Genomic DNA, 26,456 nt, shown 5'->3' with positions numbered 1-26,456 from the left:
GAGAGCTTTGTGGTTTGGCCTTTTCTTTTCTTGTTTGGGTGGAGTGGGTCATGGAGATAGGAGGCCTCTCTCTGCACTTCTGCTCTGCTCACCAGGCAGCCGGTCCCGGGCCACTGACTTGCTCCCTGGGCTCCGGGAGGAGACGACTTCAGCCCCACCGTCTCTTGCCTTGCGTTGTCATTTGTCGAAAGGAGAACGGCATGTTCTCTCAACAAGCAAATCCCCAGATGTGAGCCCATTCGGGGCTGCCACGTTTTTCCTGATGGAATTCCTGACTTGGTGTGTTGTGTTTTTTTAAAAACACGCCCACTGCCTCCAAAAACCTCAGCCGGGGAAGAGAAACATTTCTCGTTGAATTACTGCTTTTTGAAATGGTGTCAAATTATGCCCCACTTTCATGGCCCAGATACGCCACTCTTTCCACTTACTGCTTTTGCGGAGAAGGCTGCTAGATGGCAGAGCGTGGACAGAATGTAGGCCAGCCCTGGCATGCTACAGATGGGAAAACCGAGGCTCTGGGAGACCACGGTGGGGGGGGGGGGGGCAGTGCACAGTGCGCTAAGTCAGTCTCAGAGCCTTGGCCGGACCCAGATTTCTGGATTCCTAGCTGGTTTTCTTCCTCCTTCATCAGAGGTCACAAACGGGCAGCCTGTGGCCACCTCAACCCCCCCCCCCCCCCAGTGTGCTTTCTTTGGCCTAGGAGTGTTTTGATTTGAATAAGTTGCTAGCGCTTAAAAACCAGGAGAGTCCATATAAGAGCCCCGAGTTTTGGCTTCTCTTGGACCATTGGGAGATCTGCATTCCTCCATGGTGAGAGTGGAGGATCTCTGTTTGCCACAGGCCCCACCCCTCCCTCTAGCATCCCTGGACACTGGGGCCGAATGTCACTTGCCATCGTGGCGTTTCCGTTCCTGGGTCTCTTCCGGTAGAACGAAGAGGAAAGTAAACTATCTCTTGAACTTGTGTCTTTATCAGAAACAAAGAACCAAACGTCAACTGACAGGCTACTTGTTTAAAAGCAAATGGTACAGAGCATTTTTTTTTTATAGCAGGAAAGAAAATTTCTATGAATTTAATATGCAAACTGAATACATCAGTGTCGAAAACAGCCAGCCCCCTCCACTCACTAATACCACCTTCCCCTCTCTGCCAGCCTTCCTCTTGTGACCCCGGCATACCAGGGGCCATAGGTCCCACTCATTTTTTTTTTAAGGCAGAATTAAACTTCTTTGACCTAAATCTGTCCCACTTCTCTGAAACTTGAAATACTATTAAACCGAGTTAAGGAATTCAAAAAAGTTAAAATCTTTCATTGCTCAAGACAGGGTGTGTGTGAGAGTATGTATGTGCCTGTATGTGTGTGTGCATGGGTGTGCACGTATGTGATATGTTGATTTATGGGATTTCCCCCCCGAGTTGGATGAAAGTGTTTTTCCCCTGGCTCTGGGACCGGCATTTTTGGACTTCACTGTCAATTTAAGCCGGGGTGTGAAGCCAACTGGTTTTAACTCTCCTTTAATGGTATATCAGTGAGCTGGGCTAAGGTTGGCTTCAGATTGACTTTCGTTCATTAGGGGGCGTATTGGGGGGGTTCATGGAAAGAAGAGTGGGGGATACCAAGTTTTCAAAGTGATCGTCACTTTCTTTCTAGGACAGTCGACCAAGAGAAGAGGGGCTGGCACTTTTGGAATGCCTGCTGTGTGCCAGGCATTCATGTGAAGATTGTCTTTCCACTTTCCAGAGTGAGCTCTGGAACTCTTTTTTAATATGGATGTGTCAATTTTTGTGTGTGTTGGGACAAAATGAAGAGAGAGAACCTAGAAAGTACATAAATGAGCCATATTTCTTGGAATGAGGCTCGATTTATCTAAGGGGGAAAAGAATCCACTCAAAGAAAAATATGTAAATAGTACAGGTGGTCTGTGGATGAGACAGATCGTGAATGATTGATGTGATGTAGCCCTCACAGCACTCGGGACTGGTCAGGTGGTCAGCCTGCCCCTGTGTTTGTAAACACTCCTAACACCTTGTACGTCTTCAAAGCACTTAAACGTGTCATTAAACACTTGATTGTGTAACGGCTTGCACACATCTGTCTGGCTCCTTTAAACCGGGGCTGTGTCTGCCACTTCATTGTTGTTCCTAGCACTGAGCAGAGAGCTGGGCTCACAGCAGGTGCACGAGAAAGAACAGTACACGGACTCCTGCAAGGTCGGAATTGCTGTCCCCATTTTATGGATGAGGAAACTGAGGTGTAGAGGGACTAAGTGGTTCACTTCCCATATCGAAGCCAGGATATGGAGTGTCAAGATTTGAACTCATGATTCTCGGGCGGCACAGAGCATGTGAACTTTTTGTCAAACAGCCACACACAGGACTCGGACCGTGACAGCTGGCCCGTAGCAAAACAAGGGAAATGAGGTGCGTGGGGAGAATTTCGTGAAGCTAGACTGGTTCAATTTAAAGAATGGTCTGTTATTTTAATTTTCTTTCCATTGAGGGTGCTGACGTGTTTTCTTTTTTGACTGAAAAAATTTCTCATGTGTTGTTTTTAAACGCTTTACTCGACAAATCAAAACAGCAGCCCCCTTCTGTGGGTTCCCCCAGGTTTTTCTTGTTTTTGAGATTTTTCTAGTTGGTGGAATCCCCAAGTCTGAGAGTCCTCAAACTCCAGTCTCCTCTTGAGATGTAAACAGGTCAGTCACGAAACCCCGGCCCCCCTGCCTCTGACTGCCCTCAGCTTCGCTTCATCCATTTCCCCTTCTGGGAGGGGAGAGCAGGTGGGTCTCCCTCACTCCCGACATGACGGCAGCAGCCGGGGCAGCGTCTCCAGCACTGGTGCTTCGACCTCTGCAGACGGCTGGAGCCAGCCCTTGCAGGTTGTCCAAGAAGGCACGCCCCATCCTCCCTCTGGAAGAAACAGGAGCTGCCTGGATGCCCCTGGTTGACTGGCATGTCTTCCCGGGCTCTGCTCACCTATTTTGGCTTCAGCACAATGCAGATTTCCTTTTCTAGATCAATCCAGACCCCTCTTCTCTACAGGTTAATCCTGACTAGAGGTTAATCTCCTCTAGAGGTTAATCGAGCAAGGTTTGCAAGTCTGCCCCTATTGGCCCCCGAGTCACTTCTTCCCAGCCTGGAAGCTGGCCAGCTCTCCACACCCTGCCAGGACATCGAGCTGTAGCCAAAGCTTGGCTGGCTTTTAACTTGGGAGCCTCTGGGGTGGGGAGGCTGTGCCAGCAGCTGTGGAGACTTGGGGACAGAAATACCCTGGTCCTCCCCTCAAAGAGCTTGGAGACGAGTAGGTGAGGCAAGACAGGCCCGAGTGTTTAGTTTAACATTCGAGGCTCTGTGTTGAGGGCTGGAGAATGACCTCTTTTTATTTTTTTTTTTCAAGATTTTATTTATTAGAGAATGAGTGGGGCGGGAGAGGGGGAAGAGGGAGGAGCAGAGAGAAGAGGGAGAGGCAGACTCCCCACCAAGCAGGGAGCCCTACGTGGGGTTCGATCCCACGACCTTGAGATCACAACCTGAGCCGAAGACAGATGCTTAAGTGCTTAACCAACTGAGCCACCCAGGCACCCCTGGAGAATGACCTCTTACGCCTGCCCTGCACTCTACAGTTTACAAAGGGCATCCATGACTTACTCTGTCTCATTTCCATGTTTAGTCCTCTGCCGTGGACGATGCCTGGCAGCCCGTCCATCTTCTGGTTTTCCTTTCTTTCCCTTCCTTTCTGGCTGCCACCGCACTTTCAGGCCATCACCTTACACCCCCCCCCCCCCCCCCCCCCCAGTTTCCAGGTGTAGAGCTGTGCCCTGGTGTAGACCTGGACGACCACAGCATTCCATCCCTCTGTCCTCCGGGATTGTTCAGGCACAGGTGTGAGTTGAGTGGGGCCCCATCCTGGGCACTTGGCTCTGGCTGGCTGAGCTGGTGGGCTGTGGCCATCCTGCCGGGAGGCGGCCTGCCAGACCACGAAGGCCCCCGGGGTGACACCCGAGGCACCATACAGGGCACACGATTCCCGAGGACATCATGTGAGCATCTGGACCCAGATCTTCCTAACGCTGGGGTAGAGAATGCCATGAATACCAGGGGTTATTCGATTATTTTTCATTTACTTAAAAAAGTTTGAAGGGACCTTTCTCCCACTAGCTGCAGACTAATACGGTTGGCTCCATTTACCCAGTTGCCCTGCTTCCTCTAATCATAATAAAACTCCATTTCATTTTTTAAAGCCCTCTTGAAAGCTTTTTCATAGCAATTGGACTCATTTCTCTGAGACAGCATTGGCCTAATTTTGTCGATAAGCGATCTGAGACACAGAAGGGGAGGGAAGAAACTTAGCCCCCCCCCCCCCCCCCGCCCGGGCACCCTCACTAACTTTCAGTTTGGGGAAGAACAGGTTTTGATAACCAGGGCACCTGTACCCCAGGGGAGAGGAGTGTAAGGGGATTTGGTGAATAACCTGAGCCAGGTCAGGGGGCCCCTAACTGCATCATAGAGCCGCAGTGTGGGTAATACTAGTAGTAATTTTAGATGCTTAGGAAAGTTCTGGATGGTGGGAAAGGAAATAGTGAGCTGCCGTTACCCATGGGGAGTGGAATGGGGAAGGAGGGCGACTTATATGTTTTACTTTGTATACTCTGCTCACATTCTGAAAACTTACTAGGGGCATGGCTTGTTTTATATTCAAATAAACAGTGAATTTTGCAATGTAACAGTAGCTGGCTTTCATCTGGGAAAATCAGAGCATCAAATAGTGAATTACAAACCAAACATGAGGGGCGCCTGTTTGGTGGCTCAGTGGGTGAAGTGTCTGCCTTCAGCTCAGGTCATGATCTCAGGGTCCTGGGACTGAGCTCCACGGCAGGGTCTCTGCTCAGCAGGGAGTCTGCTCCCCCCCTCGCTACCCCTCCCCCCTCCTGTGCTCGCTCTCTCTCAAATGAATACGATCTTAAAAACAAACAAACATGAAAAAACATGAATCTGTGAGCGTATACTAAGAACAGGTAAGTAAGTAAATAGGAGAGAGGGAGTTTTCTTGTCCGCAGTGGAATGACAAAGGCCCGCTGGAAATGTGGGGGAGCGCCGGGTTAGACACGCGTCATGGTCCAACCGTCCTGGTAAAGATTGGTCCAGTCAGGGATCATCTGTGAACACTCAATCTGGGGTGCGGGATGCTGATGAGCAGTAGGATATCTGCAAGCTCTTTAAGATTCTCCCCACAGATGGCTTATTAATTTCAAGGGGGAAGATTGCTCACTGTGTTGTGGAGAAATCGGCACATTGACTGGGTGATCAGCATTAGCGTGACCAGTGAGGGCAGGCTGGACGTGATGCTGTGAGAGGCGCACACCATCAGCCCTATAACGTTCCGGTCAAGAATACATAACCAGAATCTAATCACGAGGAAGCAACAGAGGAGCCCGGAGTGCACACAGTCTGTTTCCAGAAAGGCACCTTCTTCTTCAAAGTACCAATGTCGAAAAAGGCAGAGACAGGCTGAGGACATATTCTAGATTAAAGGTGCCTAAAGTGATATGACCACTACCTACAGTGCCTAATTCTAGACTGGGTCCTAGATGGGAGGGAAAAGCGCTATAAGGGACATCAGGAGTCAGGTGACAAGTTGTAATACTGAGAGAGCATCAGATAAGGTTCTGTATCAGTGTTGAATTTGCTGATGTTGGTGATGGTCTTGTGATTCCATAAGAGAACGTCCTTTCTTAGGGTATAGACACCAAAGTATTTAGGAGTAGAGGGCATGATGTATGCAACTTACTCCGAAATGCTTCAGAAAAAATGGATCTCTGTGTGTGTCTGTGTGTCTGTGTGTGAGAGAGAAGGGAAAATGCAGTTGACAAATCACATGAGCTGTGATGCTAACAGCAGGTGCACCTGGGTAAAAGATATACACCTGGTCTTTGTACTAGTAAGTCTGAAATTATTTCCAAATGAAAAATTTAAAAATTACTACCAGCAAAAACAATCTATATCTGTCTGCCTGTCGATTTATCTATCTCATAATAAGAGGGGTACCTGGCATTTACTGACTAGTGAGACAAAGGCACAATATGTCATTTACTCCTCAGAGACCCCTAACATCTGACATCCGAGTTAACATGCAACTCTTCACAGAAGGTGAAACAGAAGCTCAGGGAGGAGAGGGTGCCCCCAAAACCACAGCAAGTCTGTAGCAGAAGCAGTGTTCTCACATAACCCCGTCTCTTATCTAGAACCCACACTCTTACCTACTAAACCGGTCTGTCCCAAAGCCTGGGACGCCTTCCATGTGAGGGTGTTTCAATGTTATGCCAGTAGAGCATTGGGTAACATGAAATCACACAAGTGATTTTTTAAGAATCTCATTTGTATTGCTTTCAATTCTTTTAAATCCACAAGAAAGTCTCAGACTGGTGCTAGGTGATTGGAACACCAAACACTTGCTGATCTCACGGAAAAGAAAAGACAGTCGCTAGACGGGCAGCAGGCTCTCGAGGAGCCGAATATCTTGTTTGTGGGTTCATCATATTTGTTCTTCTAATTACCTTCTATTTTTGGGCAGCATTTTATAGTTGCAATTTTAAAAATTTCCTTTTTTAGGTACATTGATTTAAGTTTAAGTTTTAAAAACTGAGTCCATTCAAAGAAAATATTAAGGAAGTGACAGTGGCACTGTGTCAGGGACATGAATATGACAGAGTTGGGGAAAGACAAAGGTTTGAGCAGCTGCATATGGAAACCCCTCTCAAGTTCGTGATGTTTAGATCAAGGTGACACTTTCTCCTCGGTGGTCCCCAATTTCTTAACACTATCATTTAGGAAGGCCCTCATTGGGTCATTTTTGCCATTCCCTTGTCCCTTCCTTCAAGGTTGTCCTGGGAATAACTGAGCCCTCTCTCTCTCAATGATAGATGACATTTCCATGATGTTTCATGTCCCTAGTTTCTGGAACCTGGAGGAATGAGACATAGGAGTACTAGGCTAGAAATTCAGAGATAAGTGGTATTAGCTCTAGGGCTTCTGTACCAAAGTATCATCACCCTAGTGGCTTAAAACAACAGGCACTTACTCTCTCCGGAGGTGAGAGCCCAAAAGCAAGGTGTCAGCAAGGCCATGCTCTCTCTGAGGCCTTACCTCCTCCCAGCTTCTGGTGGTGGCCGCCAGTCCTTGGCATTCCTTGGTTCGTAGAGGCATTCCTTGGTTCGTAGCGGCAACCCTGCCACGTCTGCCTCTGTCATCATGTGGCCTTCTCCCTGCATGTCTTCACATGCCTGTCTTCTTAGAAGGACACCAGTCATACTGAATCGAGGGCCCCCTCCTCCACTATGACCTCCGCTTAACTGATTACATGTGCAAAAGACTCTGTTTCCAAATAAGGTCACATTTGGAGGTGCTGGGGGTTAGGACTTCAACAGATCTTTTTGAGGGACATAATTCAATCCATAACAGAGGCTTATTCAAAAACTCAAGGAGTAGGAAAGAAAGATTGATGGCTGGCCCTACATAAGCACATCCGCATGGCAGAAACACCATCCGTGAAATCAAAAGATAAATGACAAACGAGGGAGCATATGTGGCGCCTATCACAGAAAAGAGGCTGGTTTCTCTAACATAAAATAGAGTTCCTAGAGATTGATCAGGAGACCATAACAATGTTTTCTTAGAAAAACAGATAAAAGATACGAACAGGCAGTCCACAGAACAAGAAAGTGGAGAGATGTTCTGTCTCACTTAAAATGAGAGATATGCAATTAAAACCACACCCAGAAGATTGGCAACGATTCCAAAGTTTGCTAACATTCTCTGCTGGCGAGACTGTGGGGAAGCAAACACTCTCATCTCTTGCTGGTCGGAGTGTGTATCTGTATGGTCCTTTTGGAGCTCCTTCTGGAGGCCGGCTGGGCAGGGTCTGTCCAAATTACAAATGCACCCCCCTTTGACTTAGTGATCCCACTTGTAGGAACCCACCCCAATTGTCCATGTGCAAAGTAGCGTGTGCAAGGCTTAAACGTGGCGTTATTTGGAACAGCAGAAGTTTGGGAACATTCCAGATGCTCAGATAGAGAACTGGTTCCATAGAATATGGTTTATCTGGGGAATGGAATACTACGCAGCTGTCAAACAGAATGCCGATACTCTGTAGACACTAATTTGGTTAAAACCTCCAGAAAAATATTACAAAAGGAAGTCGTATAGTATGCTACTTTTTGTTGGAAAAGAAAAAGGAGTGGAGCGAATAAGAATATACATGCATATTTGCTTCTATTTATGTAAAAAAATTGGGAAGGGGGGGCACCTGGGTGGCTCAGTTGGTTAAGTGTCTGCCTTTGGCTAAGGTCATGAGCTCAGGGTCATGGGGTTGATCCCTGATTTGGGCTCCCTGCTCAGCGGGGAGTCTGCTTCTCCCTCTCCCTCTGTGCTTGCTTTCTCCCACTCACTTTTGCTCTCACTCTCTCGGAAAGGAAATTAATGGAAGTGGCTCTGGGGGGAGAGTGGAATGGGAAAGAGACTCTATCACTACGTTCCTTTATAATGTTCGTTTTTGAATCACATGGATGTAGAACCTGATTTAAACGGTAATCAGAAATAAATGAGAGACCTTGGTAGGGGAAAGCTTACCATGGTTTGCTGCGAGCAATTGTTTGCACATCTCTACTTTGGGAGAGAGCGTGCGCCCCGGGATACCCGAGACGAGGAAATCAGTGCCGGTCATCGTGTGGCCCGCAGTGGATAGATTAGCAGGGCGGGGGAGCCCTGTGTCTTGGGCAAGGAAATGGGCCACCTTTACTTCAGTCCTTTTCCTTTACTGTAGCCAAGAAGTGCCTCGGAGAGGTAGCCTCCTACCCGGCATGGCTGTCCGAAGTTGAGTTTGCCGGCACGTAGGATGGTCTGGAATTCAGGGAAGTGTGGGAGCAGAGCTGGTGCTATGGGCTTGGGTTGGAATCCGCCGAAGCCTCTTGGCTCAGTCCGGAAAAAAGTGACCCAGATGCTGGCGTGCAGAGGGTTTTGTGGAAGAATAGGTGCTCGGCGGTTAGGGTGACATATGAGCCCCCCCCAGGAATTCCCGCCACGGTGGGGCATGGTGGCTAAGTGCTGTAGCATCAGAGCTGAATTCCCAGCAGGCTCGGCCTCTAGCTGAACATAGGACCTTGGGCAAGTCACTTAACTCCTTGAACCCTAGGCTTTGTCATCTGTAGAATGGGTATGTTGATAGTACCTCTCTCCTAAGGCTTGTGAAGATCAAATGAGGTAATGCAGTGACGCGCACACAGTAGGATTTCAATTAATAGAACACTTACGATTACTACAAATACTATTGACAGATAATACTTATGTCACGTTTGCTGTGCTGTGGGAATACTGTTGTAGTATATATATATACGTCACATATATTCACATATATTTACACCCTCCTGCAACTCTGATGTAGATATTTTAATTATCCTCATTTTACAGATGAGTAAACTGAGGTATAGAGATTAAATAGCCTGCCCGAGATGGCACAGCTCTATAGTGGAGACGATGGGATTGGGACCCAGGCAGTCTAGCTCAGAGATTGCTCTTCTTGACTTCATCGTTCTGTTGAGTTCAGGGACTGGAGTTTGAATGGACGGAAGAATGGGAACCCAAAACCAAAACTCTTTCCCATTCCACTCTCCCCCCAGAGCCACTTTCATTAATTTCCTTTCCGAGAGAGTGAGAGCAAAAGTGAGTGGGAGAAAGCAAGCACAGAGGGAGAGGGAAAAGCAGACTCCCCACTGAGCCAGCAGAAGTCTGCCGGGGGCATAAGGCTCTGATCTTTCCAGTACTGCTTTGACCACTGTGTTTTTGCCAGACAAAAATGAAGATGATGACTAAGTAACATCTACTATTTACTGAGCACCTGCTAGGTGTCAAATACTGTGGAGGGTGTCTTACACGGCTCATTTTATCCTCAGCTGAGCCCTATGCGCTAAGTACTGTTGTCCCCATTTTGTGGATGAGAAGACTGAGGTTCAGAGAGGTTCAGAGTCTTAGGCTGCCAGGAAGGGGCAGAGATAGAATTGGAAGCCAAGTCTCATTGATTCCAGAGTCTGGATCATTTAGCACCCCCTGGTCTGTGCCCTTGGGAAGCTGTCTCCAAGAGGAGAGCTCTTCTTTGGGTAGCGTCTACCACATTGTTGGGCATATAAAATCACTAGTACTTGGGGTGGGGACATTTGCTCATGAAAAGTTGACCTTGGTTTTGCGGGGGGGCTCCCTTTCCTCCTTTGCAGGGTCAGGATACAGATGGGAAGGGGGGCTTCCAGGCACTGCTTTGTGGAAGGGGTTCCAGAAGGTTGTGTGGCCCGGAAGCAGCACCGCGCTGATGTCAGGGGCCCCTACCTCCAAACTACAAGCAAATTCTTCCCTCCAACAAGAGCACATTGTGTTCTGGCCCTGCTCTCCCACCCAGTCTACTTTAAATGCGGATCCTGCTGCCAACAGCTACTTTTAGCAAGGGCAGACTATCATGAGGAGAGAAACATACGAGAAAATAGCAAAATGGGAGCATTGTTCCTGAGGGTTTGGAGCAGGCTCAGGGAGCTGTGGGGTGGGAGAGGCCTGGAGACGTGCTCTGCCATCACAAATAAGTCATACGAAAAATAATAATAATAATAAAGTCACTTGAAGTGTTCCCTTAAAGCTGGCAGGAAGGGAGGGCTGGAAGAACTAACTCTTGAAGGGTCAGGATCCCATAGTCCCGTGGACCCTCATCTGAAGGAGCTGGGAGATGTTTGGAGAAGAAAATCGCATGTGGAGGCTGGAAGGAGCACAGTGAGATTGGTGGAGTGATCGTTAGGGAAGGAGGGCAGAATAAGTGTGCAGCTTGAGAGAAGAGGAAATTAGAGTTCTCAGGAAGGAGTAAAGGTCCCAAGGACAGTTCCAACTAGTTAGAGCTTCTCATGCTGCAAGGAGGTCACTTCGTGCAGTAGTGAGTGGACCGTCCCTAAAAGCATTCAAGCAGATCCTGGGTGACATTACAGGGATGCCAGCGTTGAGCTAGGACGCAGGACTTGAGCAGACACTCACAAACACTGGTTCATGTGCCAGGCCAAAGAGGCTTGAGTGTTGAGGTTTTAATCCAGAAAGTGAAATTGATGTTTATTTAAAGGACTGTCCTTTGAGACTGTGCCCTTCCTATATTTGGGTGTTCCAGTGTCCTTGATAAAATTACCAGTTTGTGGAACGTAAAAGTCTGGAAATATCAGGATTAGACTATATCCAAGTCTTTTCCCCTGCTAAGATTCTGTGATTCTAGGAAAATATGCTTCTGATTTGGGTGAAACAGGATAGGGCAACGAGTGTAAAATCAAGCCTAAAACTGACACATCAAGGAATGGCCGTGTCAGCATATTATGTAGAGACGTGGAGACCGTTACCAGAAAGAACAGCGAAAAACGTTGACGGTGGTTGCCCCCAGAGGGCGGGCCTGGAGGTGAGATTTCTCTTACGCATCAATCCTGTACTATTATGTGAATTTTAGAACGACATGCATGTATTATATGATCTGAGATCAAGATAAAACGCCTTAGAAACGAAAGACGAATGAGAACAGCTGCCATGTGTTGTATTTTGTGCTAAGAGCTTTTTTTTTTATATCTTGGGACTTACTCCCGTCTCAGGGATGAGGAGCCAGGCTCAGAGAGAGCAGGTGACTCGCTTCGCTCCACAGCGAGGGGGCCTGTCAGGTGTTTTGACTTGAGAACCCAAGCCAGACTCCTACACACAGCACTTCTCAGTTTGGCCTTGAGGGGAGAAAAGCACGGTGAGAGACAGTGGACTGTCTTGAGGAGTCTGTCCTATGCCAGGCACCGTGCTAGGAGCCTTGCATAAATATCACACCATCTCGTCCTCTCCGTGAGCCTGAGAAATAATAACGCTCACTATAGAGTCCACCACGGGGTTTCTCAGCCTCGCACAGCTGGTGTTGGGGGCCGGGTAATTCTCTGTCGTGGGGGGCCGACCACTGTAGGATGTCCAGCAGGACCCCGACCTGTCCACTAGATGCCAGGAACATGCCCCACCCTCCCCATGCTGTGACAGCCGAAGATGTTTCCAGACACTGTCAGATGCCTCCGGGGAGGCAAGACCACCCCCACTTGAGAACCACTGGCCTCCTGTGACGGGTGTGTCTTATAGAGTGTCTTTTTTTTTTTTTTAAGATTTTATTTATTTATTTGAGAGAGAGAAAGCACAGAGGGAGAGGGAGAAGCAGGCTCCCCACTGAGCAGAGAGCCCGATGTGGGGCTCGATCCCAGGACCCCAAGATCATGACCTGAGCCGAAGGCAGATGCTTCACTGACTGAACCACCCAGGCGCCCCTTCTATATTGTCTTTAATCTCCTTGCCGACAAGCCACCGTGATGTCCATTTGATAGACAAGAGTACTGAGGCCGGCAGGAGAGGAGAGACTCACCTGGGGTCACGTAGGTGTTAGTAGCAGAGCTGAGCTCCCAGCCAAGTCTTTTCAATACTGAACTTAAAAAACCAGCTGATGAAAATCTGAGCCCAGACTCGACCCCAGGTTGACCCCCAAGCTGGCACTAAAATGCAGATTGAAGCTTTTCTTTTTTAACAGCAGTGAACATCTTAGAGCAGGCGCTGGTGTTTCATGAAGTTTCTAGAAGTAGGTTGAACAGCACCCAGTGCAGACGAGGGTATGGAGCCACGGGAACGCTCTTTCATCGCGGGCGAGAAAGCGAAATGGTACAGGCACTTGGAAGACCGTTTGGTGGTTTCTATAAAACGAAACGTCCTCTTACCTGGCAGTCCAGCACGTGTGCTCCTTGGTATTTACCCAAAGGAGTTAGACACATCCACACAAAACCTGCACATGGGTGTTTATAGCAGCTTTATTTATACTTGCCAAAACTTCAAGCCACCAAGATGTCCTTGAGCAGGTGAAGGGATAAACAGACTGTGGAGTAATACTTAGCACTACAAAGAAATGTGCTACCAAGCCATGGAAAGACCTGGGGAACCTTAAATTCATATTACTAAGTGAAAAAAGCGTAGCCTATATTGTATGATTCCAACTGTGCGACATTTCGTAAAAGGCGGAAGTGTGGAGGGGTGCCTGGGGGGCTCAGGTGGTTAAGCGTCTGCCTTCGGCTCAGGTCATGATCTTGGGGTCCTGGGATCAAGTTCCCCGTCCGGCTGCCTGCTCAGCAGGGTGTCTGCTTCTTCCTCTCCCTCTGCCCCTCCCCTGTTGGTGTGAGCGCTCCCTCACTCTCTCAAATAGATAAAATCTTTTTTTTAAAAAAAGGCAGAAGTGTGGAGACAGTAAGAAGATCCCTGGTTGCCAGGGGTCAGGGAAGAGGGGGAACGAATAGGCAGAACGCAGGGCATCTTCAGGGCAAGGAAACTACTCTGTGCTACTATAGTGATGGGTGCCTGTCATTAGACATTTGTCCAAACCCATACGATGGACACCACCGAGAGTGAGCCCTAACGTAACCTGCAGACTTCGGGTGATTTTGATGTGTCCGCGCAGGCTCATTGATTGTAAAAGATGCAGTGCTCTGGTGGGGGATATGGGTGGTGGAAGAGGCTATGCATGGGCGGGGGGCAGGGGATTTATGGGGCATCTCTGTACCTTCCTCTCAATTTTGCTGTGAACCTAACACTGCCGTGAAAAACTTAAGTAGGCTGGAGGCGTGGTGGCCGAAAGCATGGCCTTGGAGCCGAAAGCCTTTATATTCCATCCACTCAGCTGCTCGGAAACCCCGGTGTGCTACTTAATGTCTCTGCTCCTCCGTTTTCTCCGTAAAATGGGGCGCATGGTAATAACTCAGGGTTGCTGTGAGGATGGAGATCACGTGAGCCAGACGGTGCCTGGCAGGTCGAGGCTTGGCATCAATAAATAGGAGCTGTTGTGTGTGAGCTTTTAAATCTGTTTCACGCAGTCAGATCTGGAACTCGGACCCCGGTGACGTGTTTCAGAGCATCATTTCCGAAGTGGCTGACTCGGCTTCTTTGCTGTTGGGCCCTGGGGTTGCAATTTGGGTCGATTTTTCGCTGACCACTGAGCAATCATCTCAGGGCTGCAGGAGTAGCCAGCTCTGGCTGGAGTGTGCCGAGAAGGAGCCATCCAAGCTGATCGAGCATTTGCCTTCCCCACCAATAGGAGTCTCAGGAGAATTATGGAAATATCTTTGCACATGGAAGAGATTAATTCATGTGGCCACAAATAGCTCGAACACTGTGTCCTCAGCGCCATGATCTCCTATCCCCTGAAATTTATTCAGGGTGCCAGCTCGGCAGCCAGAAAAGCCACAGGGCTGCCTCCCTACCCAGCACGCTTAGCTAGGGGACCTCTCAGGAATTGTGGGGGGCGGGATGAGATTAAGTGGTTTGATTGTTTTTAATTCTGCCCCTCCCCACACACCATAGCCTACTTCTGCCCTCCCACACGTCAGCCGAATGGAACTGCTGCATGGCTTCCTGAGTTCCCACCTCCAGCCCTTTGTCTGCCTAGTTCCTGGACTCAGTATACCCTCTTCTTATCCCCATGACCACCTTCCAGTCTCCACATTGGCGGAATACCATTTTTCAAGTCTGGTGCCACCACCTTGGCCTCCCACTAGCAGATCCGACAGGGTTTTCGAGGGTGTGGGATCTGGAATGGGGTTAAAGCCCCAGCTCTGCTAAGGATAGGCAAGGGGCTTACTCTCTATTTACCTCAGTTTCTGCCCAGGTAGAATGGGAAGGCTAACTGGTACCTTCGCCATAGGATCATTTGCATGAGAGAAGGCATGGGGGCGTGGCACTGTGCTGATAAGCACAGGGTAGGGACTCTACAGGTGAGCTCGGGGTGGGGGCGGAAAGAGACCCCTTTAGATGGGTGTGGCCGCACCTGCAGGAATGGCCGGTAAGGAAAAAACATGCCCGCATCGATTTAGGCAGCAACATAGGCAAGATCAGCTTAGCGTCTGCTCCCGCATCCCTTGTCCCACGGGGCTCTTCCTTCCCAAAAGTTCCTTTAAAGTTACAAGATTAGCTCTCCCTGGTCTAGTTTGGGTCACGAGCTCGTCCTGGAACCAAGCATGATGGCCAGGGATGGGATGAAGCTCTGATTGGACAGGCTTGGGCCATGTGCCCATCCCTTTGTAAATCACACGGTGGGACCTGGGAGCAGTCTGCAGAGGGTCAGGTAGAAGGGATCGTCCAAGGGAAAGTCGGGATGCTGTTAGAGGAGACAAGCTGGATGCTGGGCGGGTAGAGAAAGCAGGTGTCCACCAGACCCTCGAAGAAGATGGCTTGTCGGAGCCTGATGGTGCAGATTGAATGAGAGTTCATCAGGTACGGGGCGCCTGGGTGGCTCAGTCGTTAAGCGTCTGCCTTCGGCTCAGGGCGTGATCCCGGCATTCTGGGATCGAGCCCCACATCAGGCTCCTCCGCTGGGAGCCTGCTTCTTCCTCTCCCACTCCCCCTGCTTGTGTTCCCTCTCTCGCTGGCTGTCTCTCTCTCTGCCCAATAAATAAATAAAATCTTAAAAAAAAAAAAAAAAAGAGAGTTCATCAGGTAGGATGGAGGAACTGGAGTGAGGGGAAGGGAATCTCAGGCAGGGGAACAGCAGGAGCAAAGGCCCAGAGGCATGAAATGACGTGTTTAGGAAACCTAAGGGAGTTCACATGAGTGGAGCACAGGGAATGGGACTAGATGGGTAGGTGGGCAAAGGTGGAGAATTGAGTAGGGTCCTTGGACATGAAGTGATTCAAAGAGGAAAGAGCTACGGTTCAGTTTGTGTTTAAAATTCATTCATTCATCCAATACATAGTCACTGAGCACCTATTATGTGACTAAGCAAAGTCCCTGGTTATGTTCTAATGATACTTAAAGGCAATGACGGAGACCAGACCAGAGATGCTGAGTCTGAGGGCAGGGAGGCCAGCGGGGAGGCTGGTGCACCAGTCCAGGCAGGAGAGGAGACTTAACTGGGGGGTGGAGCACGTTTCCCCCACCACGGCTCTGCTCAAAGCCAAACCTGTACTATGTAGAGTGAGTTCATGAGACAGAGTTTTCGGGCTCCCATTTGATTGTGCCTCTGGGGCAGCCTGCAGTTCATAATTTTGTACCATCTGTTTGCATAAGCTGCCACCCCCAGAATGAGCCTAGATTTGAACCTTTGGCGCTCTTCGTACTCCTGGCTGTGTGATGGGCTTCACCTCCCTGGGCCTCAGCCTCCTCCATTAAATGGCTTAGCATAGCACCGGCCTGGTGGGACCTCGCTAGCATGAGGCATAGGAAATGCTCAATAAATGGCAATGTTATTAATTCATATTATTACCACGACTCTCTTCAAGGCAGATCACCCCCTGATAATCATCATCCTGTCTTGGAAAATGGGGACCATGATATCATGTACCTTAGAAGAGAGGTAAACCACTTAGTGTGTGACCTTGGGCAAATGACGTCACTTCTTTGTGCCTCAGATTCCTCATCTGAAAAAAGTAGGGCTAATATTAGTACCTGCTTACAGGGCTGCTATATGAATTAAATAAATTATGTTCGGTGCTTAAAAGTCTTCCTGGCACGTAGTATGGTCTCGATATATGTCAGAGAAGTAAATAGTAGTAGTAGTAATATATTCTTACTGAGTAGGAGTGAAAGTGATAATTAAGTGAGGTTATGACATAATAAAGGCTTAGTAAGTGGTCAGTATCATCATTTTCCCATCAGATACTTTGAGGGGAAATGACAGCATTTAGTTTGGGGGACAAAAGGGACACCATTTCCTCCCACAAAGGCGGATGCCTTTCTCCCAGAACACATGGACATTAAGTATTACTCCTTGGGTGGGGCGGAAAGACATGAATTGGGGAAAACGGCTCCAAAGGCTGTTCAAGGAGGACGGGAGAACGAGACTGGTCCCTCCCATTGACCCACTTCTCCCAGGATAACCACAGGGGCGTCCCCCAGCCCCGGACTCTCCAAAGGCTGCTTGAGCTGTATTTGTTTCCTAACAGGGATTTTTTGCTCCCCGGTGCCTGGAATAATTTGTGGCTCCACTTACAAGAGTAAAGCTCTTGTGATCAGCCCCAGTCGGGTCCCGGAAGCAATGATGCCTGGGAAGCAGTTTGAAAAGGTCAGTTGAGGGCAAAGTCCAAAGTGATTTTAAGTGGCCCAGCTGAGTGCCAGGCTGAATGGGGAGCCCTTTCATTTATGACAGTCTTACCCTGTGAAGAAAATGACAACACAGCTTTGGAGCAGTTTGATTGCCAAGTAATAAATCCCTCTGTGTTTATATAAAGTACAGATATATCTAGCTCACGTTTCCAAAGGAAAAAAAAAATCTGGGGGCTGGGGTACGGGGTGAACTCATGTGCACGATCCTGTGGGAAGAACTTCATGGAGAATAAGGATTTTATAACCATTACACATTTTTATTTAACAAGGATTTGATCCAGACTGCCTGACATCCTAACTTCCAAAGCTGTGTGACCTTGAGCAAGTTACTTCACCTCTCTGTGCCTCTGCTATACAACAGAAAGAAAAAATAGTACTAATTTCTAGGATTGTTTTAAGGATTAAATGGATTGCTACACGTCAGGCAGTTAGAACCGTGCCTGGAACAGCAGACTCACTTGGTAAGGGTTAGTTACTTTTACCTTATACAGACTTCTGTTTTGGGGTTGGTGGCAATTTTCTGCCTGGCCCACGGGAAAGCCAGTGGAGAGAGTGGCCTTGTGGTTTGCAACAGAAACCTATAATCGTCTCTTTCTCCTTGGTGTTTTAGCCTGGTAGTCCAACGCACGCACTTCATCATGACTTGATTTTTTTTTTTTTCTTTTTTAATCCAACCTTTTAGGACATGCTTCTAGCGAGGCATTCTGGAATTCTTGAATTCCAGAGATTTTTTTCTGGCCACATCAGCTAACAGAGGAACTCTTCAAACCAGAGAGAAGCCTGCAAACCACTGGTTAGAAAATCAACTCATTCATTCATTTCATTTTGCAAATATTTCTCGTGGGCTTACGATTTGCCAGGTCCCTGTGCCAGGCTTGGGGTACAGAGTGAGCACAATGTAGTAAAGCTGGCTCTTTGGGGAGCCAGGCCCTGACTTAGGAGCTGTACACATCTCAGTCCATTTCATCATCATCATCTCAGTCCAGGGAGATAGAATCCCATTTTAAAGATGAGGAGACTGAGGCACAGAGGGGTTAAGACAACCCCACGGGCACATAGCTGGGAAACAGAGTCAAACCCAGGCAGCCAGGCTCCAGTGCTTGCACTCCTCTCTTTTTCTGTCCAGCTTTTAAATTTGGAAGGTGTCACACCTCCAGTAAATTTACCGGTATGGTACGGTGAACGTCATACACCTGTCACGTGGATTCGCCACCTATTAAGTTTGTCACCTTTGCTTCGGCTCCCTTTCTCTCTCAATGTATGTTGAGCTCTTTAATTGCCGATATCTTGATTCTTCACCCCTCAATATTTCAGCGTAGATAGTAATTATCTATTGCATAACGAATTACCCCAAAACGTAATGGCTTAAACAAACAAATATTTTTTCTGTCATCGTGCCGTGGGTCAGGAATCTGGCTACAGCTCAGCTGGGTCCCCCACTTCATGCCCTGTCGCCAGGCTGGAATCAAGGCGTCAATGGGGGCTGCTTTCCTGTTGGGTGTCATTGCACTCACTTGTGTGCCTGTTGGTGGGAGGCCTCAGCTCCTTCTCCACGGACCTCTTCGTAGGGCTGCTCTGTGATCCCGTGGCTGGCTTCCCCCAAAGCCACGGAGGAGAGAGAGAGAGAAAGAGAGAGAGAAAAAAAGAGGGGGAACAAGGTGCCAAGAAGGCAAGACAGAAGCCACAGGCTTTTGTAACCTAAACTCGGAAGTGATAAACCACTTATCCTGGATACTTCTGGTCACACCGGCCAACCTTGTACCATATGGGAGGAGCCCCCAGGGGTGAGGGGTGAAGACCAGGAAGCAGAGATCAGTGGGGCCCCTTGGACGCTGGTTAGCATGGGGTGTCTCTTCTGCACCATCCCAAAACTCTGATCACACTCAGGGCATTTGCTCCTAACACACTGTACGATTGTCTCATTTATTCCACGTTCACGGCTCTCCGGTTGCTCCATGGCGTCCTTTTGATGAGATCTTTTATCCAGTCTAGGGCCCTGCTTGGCACTCACTAGTGCTGTCTCTAGTTCCCTTTCATCTGGGGGCAGCTCCTCAGTTGTTTGTTTGTGTTTTTGCTTTGTCTTTCAAACCACTGGCATTTTTTTAAAACAATCCAGGCCAGTTATTTTGCATGATGTTTTCAATTTGGACTTATCTGATGTTTCCTGTTGATTATTCAGGTTAAACATTTTTGTCAGGAATATTGGCATCGGTGACATTGTAGAATCCCCCCTTGTAATCCCTGACTTGGGTCACCCAATGGGGAAGACAGTCCTAGAAGGAATAAGTGTTCTGTGAGATAAGTGATGCTAATAGCTAGGGGGCGTGCAGGACACCACAGAGGGCTCGTAGGACATCTGACCATATAGACCACAGGGCATCTGATCAAGTTTGGTTGGGGGCAGGGCTTGGGAAGACTTCCAAGGGCAGGTGACAGCACCAATGAGTGGATGAGTGGGTGTGACCCAGAAAAAGGCAGGGAGGGGGGAGAGTTCCAGGGGACAGAAACAGTACATGTGACAGCCCAGAGATGAAGCCCAGCCAATTGGCAAAACTGAAAGAAGTTCTCAGAGGACAAGGAGCAGAGACACAGGATGTCATTGGATGGGGTGGGAAGGGGCAGCAGCCAGCTCAGGTAGGGCCTGGTAAGTCATATGGATCAGTCACAATCTTAGTTGCAAATAACAGAATCCAATTCAGCTACTTTGAAGAGAAGTGGAGGAAGGGCCAAGGGAAAGGCATGGTGGCCACATAATCCCTGGACCACACCTGGGGGCCGCTCCAGTGGACAGTGATCGTGCACGTCCCCTAGCTATTAGCATTGCTTATCACACAACAGGTCCTGGACTCTAGAGACCCTTCCTTGGCCCTGGCAAGGATGTGGCTGCTGGAACATCTGCCCTTGCTGCTTCTGGAAGCTGTCTGCCTTTGCCACCACTGGGATGGATTCCGCGTGGCACATCACTTCCTCTGAGTCATCGGCCTTTAATCTAAGATTCAGGAGTTTGAGTCTGACTGGTGGATGCCAGGTCCCATGTCTGCATCCTAGTTGCAAGGGAGGCTGAGAAAGCAGATTTCTGGCATCCACCATGGGGAGCTCGGGGCTATAATGTCGGAATTCCCCCAAATGGGAGGAGTGTTCAAAGGTAGTGCCAGCCAACAAGAGAGTTGTCCACATCATCTAGTGAAGAGTTTGAACATCATCTGTGAGCCCCAGGGCACCTCTGAAGGATTCAAAGCAGAAAGAGCAGTGGTCAGACTTTTGGAGGGAACAGAAGAGGGACAAAGGGACGGTTGGAGGCTGTGGATCATGCCAGCAATACATGAGAGTGTGTCCTAAACTCGGTATTGGCGTTGGAATGGAGAGGTGGGATGGATGGAAGAAGAATCTCCAAGACGGAGTCTCCCTCTGATTGCAGAAGTGAGAGGGAGCCAGGGAAAGGCAAATGATCAGATTTAGGAACAAAAGAGAGCTAGGAGGTCAGAGCGCCTTTAAGAAGTGGGGTTATGGAGGTGGGGGCTGCGGTCTAGGATTCTGCACATCAGTGTGTGGTGCTTCAGGCAAGTGAAATCACGTGGCTCAGACTCTGCCTCTCTTCGGAGGGGTAATCAGGATGGTGGTTAAGACCCTGCAGCCCCGTGCTTGGGTTTAAGGTCCAGTGCTACTCAGCTGGGCAAGTTGTCTGGACCATCTATTTCCCCAGCTGCAAAGAGAAACCAGTTAATTGGGCTCTTCCAGACCCACCATTCCAGGCCAGGCCCAGAGAGACCGCTGAGGTTTGGGGTTAGCTGACATTCCTTCTTCTTTGGTAACTTGCCTTGATTTCCCTTTGAGGAGCCCCTCACCCGCTGTGAGGCGCCCTGCTTTTGCCTCTGTTCTAATCCTGTGTTGTGCTGCTTCATTATTTTGAAATGCGAAATAATGTGGGCTTTGCACAACAGTACAACATCGTCATAGTTCGTGATTTCATCTGTTACCCCACAGTTTCGTGACGTGCTTCTACAGCTCTCTCCGCTCCTGGACTGTGCTTCCCAGTCCAGATCCACTCCACCTTCTTAACATGAAAGCATCTCGATTGTCCTTTTGGGAAACACTCCTCCTCCACCCTCTGTCCACTGGATCGGGAAGGGCTGCCTCCCATCACCCCACCAGGGCCAACATGTGACTCAGATCTGGCCAAGGAGCGCTGAGCAACACGCTGGTGATAGTGATTGGTCCAGGGGTGGCACGTGACCCAGGCTGGGCCAATGAGAATCATTCCTGGATTGTAGCCGGTACTATTAGGGAAAAAGTACAGTAGTCCCACCCCCCAGCCTTGTAATCCTCAGTTTGACTTTCCTGGGTTTCAGGCACCTGGCATCAACCAGTGGAAAAGCAGATGATTCTCTTTCTGACTAGCGGCAGGAGGTCAATAATAGTAGCCTAACGTTATGTCACGACACCTGTCATTCACGTCACTTTATCTCATCAGGTGGGCATTTTGTCATCTCACATCATCACAGGAAGAAGAAGGGTGAGTACAGGAAAATAAGATATTTAGAGAGAGACCACATTCACATAACTTTCATTATGGTATATTGTTCTGGCTGTTCTATTTTATTATTAGTTGTTAATCTCTTATTGTGTCTAATTTGTAAGTTAAACTTTATCATAAGTATGTATGTTTAGGGAAAAAACCGCAGTATATACAGGGGTCAGTACTGTCTGTGGTTTCAGGCATCCACCGAGGGTCTTGGAACGGATCCCCGCGTGGATAAGGGGGGACTATTGGACTGTCTTACCAGTGGGGTTGAAAAGCTGGCAGAGTGTCAGGCTGAATGTACCAAGTTGCCAACAACTTGGGGGAAGAGAATGCTTGAGAATGAAGCCACCATGGAGGAAAGCAAAAATGAGGGTGGGGGGTGGTGGTGGTGGTGGTAATGACTTTATTAGTTTTAAATCCCTTGATCAAGCTGTGTCTGAAGCTAGCTACTCCTAAGGTCCAGTTATGTGGGTCCATAAGTTTCCCTTTTTACTTAAACCAATTTGAGCTAAATTTCCTGTCATTTGCAATGGAAAGGGTTCTGACTAATACATGAATCTTCCAGAGAAAGAGAATGATTTACTGTAAAGCCTTACCACAGAAACTAATTTGTTTGCAGCAGAAGTTTGCTATGAGAAAGCAAGGTTGATATTCTTAGAAATCAGAGTGCTTTGCGTTTTGCCCTCTATTTGTAAGGAGTGGAGTAGTGAAAATTCTGGCTTCGCTACCTTCCATAATGGCTGTCCCGGGAGCTCAAGTCCCAGGTCCGCTTATTGCTGGGACCTTAACCTCTGTTTCCTCATCTGTAGAATGGCTATATGATGAAGACACACTGTTTGAGGGGAGAGTAAAATACGATAATGTACGTTGAGCATAGGGACCGTACTGGGTATGTAGTAAGTGTTTAGTAGAGCTTAGCCATTCGTAATTACTATTAGATGAAAAAATCTGTGTGCCAGGATCTGGGAGAAGATACACAGGAAGAATGATATGCCCACCCCACCATCTCAGAAGTCTTCATAGAGGAGGAAAGGCTTGAGGTGGCCTTTCAAGGATTCACCCACATTTAAAAACATAAATAAGTAGAGGGCTTCCTAGGCAGAACAGGCAGAAACACACATCAGCACCAGTAATAGGTAACATTTATTGACCACCAACTGTGTACCAGGAGTGGTTTAAGTGCTTTCCTCATGTCAGCTTGTATGAGATGCCTAACAGCCCTTGAAGTGGGCCTTGTGATGAACTGTTTTACAGATGAGAACACAGAACCACAGAGGTTAAATCATCCCCCCCCCCCCCCGCCACCACAATCACTTGGGTCCTAAGTGTTGACCCAGAACTGAGTCCCCTCTGGGTTATCTGGATCCAGAGCCCACACTCTTAACCACTCTGCTGATACTACTATTACTAACAAAAATAAATAAACAAAAATAACAATATTAGTTATTGAGGTCACACAGCTTAAGGCACAGGGACAAAACTCAAAAGGTGATAAGGGTATAAAAGAAAAGGCACAAAGATCTGGCCCTCGAGGGGTTAAACACTTTGTTCTGTGATCTGTGATCATGGCAAGGGCCAAGCAAAGGACTCTGGGAGGGGAAGGCGACAGGCAGCTGGTGGCATGGGGGGCGGTGGCCAGCTGTCTCCCACTGACCAGGCCTCTCCCGGGCGAGGCCCCAACAGCTGTGGGAGGGGAACGGCGCCTGGCAGCTCCAGCGGCCTGCAGAGCGAGCCAGTGACCCTGAGGTGAGAGATGGGCCTGCCGGCCCCGCAGCCTCCTGACTCGCCATCTGTCTCACCACCTGGAAGTGCCACTTCTGGTTGTTCCCTTTGGTGTAAATGGGGGAGCGGCCTCAGAATAAACAAGAGGAGCGTGTAAGGAGCCCCAATCTTTCAAAAGCCTGGAGCCTGCTGGCTGCTAAGGTATGTTCGGTGGAGAAGGCTGGTCGGGGCACCAGCTACGAGAGCAGCTTGCCGGATGGTGTGGTGGGACGACATGGACCTTGCCGTCCCACGGGCCCGGGGTTCAGATCCGGGCTCTGCCACTAAGAGCTACCTGCCTTCGGGCAGGCCACCCCAGGATCACGTATGTCTCCTGTAAAGTGGGTGCAGAGACTCCAAGGAGGGACTGGAAGGATTTAATGAGATGACGAGGTTGTGCACAAGGTCTAGGACCAGACTTGAAGGTTCGCATCCCGGCTCTGTCCCCACCCTCCGACCCCTCTTCTTAGCTGTGTGGCCTGGGCAGGCTCTTTAATCTTTCTGGAGCTCAGTTTCTAAATCCCTAAAATAGGGTGCTAATACCTATCTCCCGGGGCTGTGGTGAGAAAGTAAATGCATTACAGTGCCTAAAGCTTCTAGAACACTTCAGTAAGCAGTTAAGAGAGGTGGTTTAGCATGGTGGTTAAGAGAACAGGCTACACCACCTACCAGCTGTGTGACCTGGAGCAAGTTATTTCCCCTCTCTGTGCCTCGGTTTCCTCATTTGTAACATGGGGATGCTCATAGCCCCTGCCTCAAAAACTTGCCGTAAGGATTAGATGAAATGTTATAAAAGCCCTTGGAGCTTAGTGGTGAGTACACGGTAGACATTGCCTCTTAACGCTATGATGGTGTGTTTGTCGATCTTAAAGTGATTGTCACTAAAGTTATTATTAATATTCTTTGTAGAACATTCCTCCCCAAGGAGGGGGCACCATTTTATAAGAGAAAGACCCTTAGAGAAAAGACGGGGAATGCGACAAAGGGCCCACTGACATTTGGGGACATTTTTTGTGTATCAAGAGATCCTGAGAGTTGAGTTCATCCAGCTCCACCTGGGGTGCCTCGAAGGGCTCCAGCAACTAGCTGCACGGCCTGGAAGGGCACATATACGGCCCAGCGTGGGGAGTGACACACCTGGGCTCCGGGGCAAGACTTGCTGGGTTCACGTCACCTCTTTGACACTAGCTGTGCGACTTTGGGCACAAACACGTTATTTAACCTCCCCATGCTGGCTGCCCCCATCTGTAAGATGAGGACCCAACAGACCTGCTTTCCAGGGAAGATTCTGTGAGTTAGTCCACAGAGAGCAGGGGTTCCCGGTCAGGGGTGACTTCGCCCCCCAGGAGACATTTAGCAGTGCATGCAGATGTTTGCGTCACAGCTGGGGGAGGCTGCTTCAGCATCTGGTGGGTAAAGGTCAGGGATGCTGTTTACAAAGCCTAGGATGGCCCCACAACAGAGAAGGATCCAGCCCCAAACGTCAGTAGTGCCAGCAGGTATCCTGACTTAGTATATGGGCCTTGGCACAGTGCTGGTAAATAGTTGGTGCTCGTGTTTGTTGAATGACTGAATGAGCTTCCTCTCTCCAAGGCTCAGCTTCTCCTGGCATAGGGAGAAAATATATATGTATGCAGAACATATGTGTGTGTACATATGTGTGTCTATCTATACATACACACTGTACGCTCAGGCACACACGCATATGCATATATATCACAGATCTGTCATGAGATTCAAGGAGAAAAATCCACAGATATGCCCGGCCGGAGGCATGGCCCTCTGTGGGCCGGGTAACCGTTGTCCGCCGTGGAATGAATGTTGCAGCCGGTTGGCGGGGGAGGGGCACAGAGCGTCCAGATCTGGGATCCGGGCAGGATGGCTCCCCCAGGACGCCAGATTGCCTGAGCTCAGTGTGAATTTCTTCTCGTTCAAACTGTTTTCTCCCCGAAGTGTTTCAGGGGTGACGTGTACGCCAGCAAACAAGGATGGTGGCACAATGCGCCGAAGGAAGCTAGAGTCGTTTTGGTCGGTGGGTTCTCCCTCCTCGCTAATTTCTGAAGCTCGAAGAATTTTAAGGGAAACTTAATCCACACGTTGCGGCCTCCTGTGCACGTAATTCATCAAAATGCCTTTCTGTAACAGAACCTCTCTGTGGCTGGAAGCCCTCCCTGCACTTTTATTTTTATCTTTTTCTTCTCTCTCTCTCTCTGTCTCCCCCCCACCCTGTCTCTGTCTTTTCTTGCTTATTAAAGAGATGCCTTTTCTCTCAAGTACAGGAAGTTGGCTTGTGCCAAAAACAAACAGGGTGGATGCCGAAAGCTCCCGGCGTGAGCTTGGAGTCTCCAAACACTGGGCCCTGAGCAGCTTTCTGACCAGACGCCTCCTCCCTGTTCTGTCTTCTCTGGCTGGCCCTGGGGAGCCTCAGGGACGGCGGCGGGGCTCAGAGATACTCACTCCCGCCCTGAGGACAGGGGTGGGGACTGGGGACAAGATGCCCAAGGGTCCCTTCCAGTGGTGGCATCTCTGATCACGCTGCAGGTTTGTAAGGGCGGCACGAGCTTTGGGCCAGTTGCGGCCTGGGTCTCCCTGTCTGGGCTCTGGGGGAGCGAGGGGCTGTTCAGAGTGTAGGGGGGAGGAGCCCATGAGGTGAGGGACACAGAGTGTGTGTCGGGTACCTGGCACTGCACAGCCAGGGCTCAGGGCTTGCCAGCCACTGGCACCACGCCTCTTCAGGACATCTTCTCGCATCTTCCTCTCCAACGTGGGGAGAAAAAGAGCACCTACCCTACAGCGTTGTTGGGAAAATCCGAGCAGCTCTTTGCTAAGGGCTCCCAGTAGGACCTGGCATGTAAGTAGGGCTCAGAAACGTTGGTTATGTTTATGCCTTGTCGTAGTTCATTTGGGCTGCTGGAACAAATGACCATTCTCTGGGTGGCCAAAACAGCAAACACCTGTTTCTCCCAGTTCTAGAGGAAAGCCCAAGATCAAGGCGCCAGCAGACTTGGTATCT

At 49.1% G+C, this 26,456-nt stretch overlaps 1 protein-coding gene across 3 annotated transcripts in view; it reads left to right on the top strand.

The window, feature by feature from the left end:
• Positions 1-26,456, top strand: part of EYA2 (EYA transcriptional coactivator and phosphatase 2) — a 268,408-nt gene that overhangs the window by 18,895 nt on the left and 223,057 nt on the right. The window contains exon 1 of one of the 3 annotated variants that reach the window (XM_044385868.3): positions 21,257-21,673. The exons of 1 other annotated variant lie outside the window; for it this stretch is intronic. In XM_044385868.3, the coding sequence (XP_044241803.2) occupies positions 21,591-21,673 (83 nt within the window). In that variant the 5' untranslated portion in view covers positions 21,257-21,590. Of the gene's footprint in view, positions 1-21,256; positions 21,674-23,484; positions 23,606-26,456 lie in introns of those variants that run through there. One more of the 3 variants, XM_048222359.2, reaches the window with a different exon arrangement.

The sequence above is a fragment of the Ursus arctos genome, unplaced genomic scaffold, assembly GCF_023065955.2.
Source record: "Ursus arctos isolate Adak ecotype North America unplaced genomic scaffold, UrsArc2.0 scaffold_16, whole genome shotgun sequence".
Lineage (NCBI taxonomy): Eukaryota > Metazoa > Chordata > Mammalia > Carnivora > Ursidae > Ursus > Ursus arctos.
Note: the sequence above shows the minus strand (reverse complement) of the source record. Positions and strands in the feature narration are given on the sequence as shown.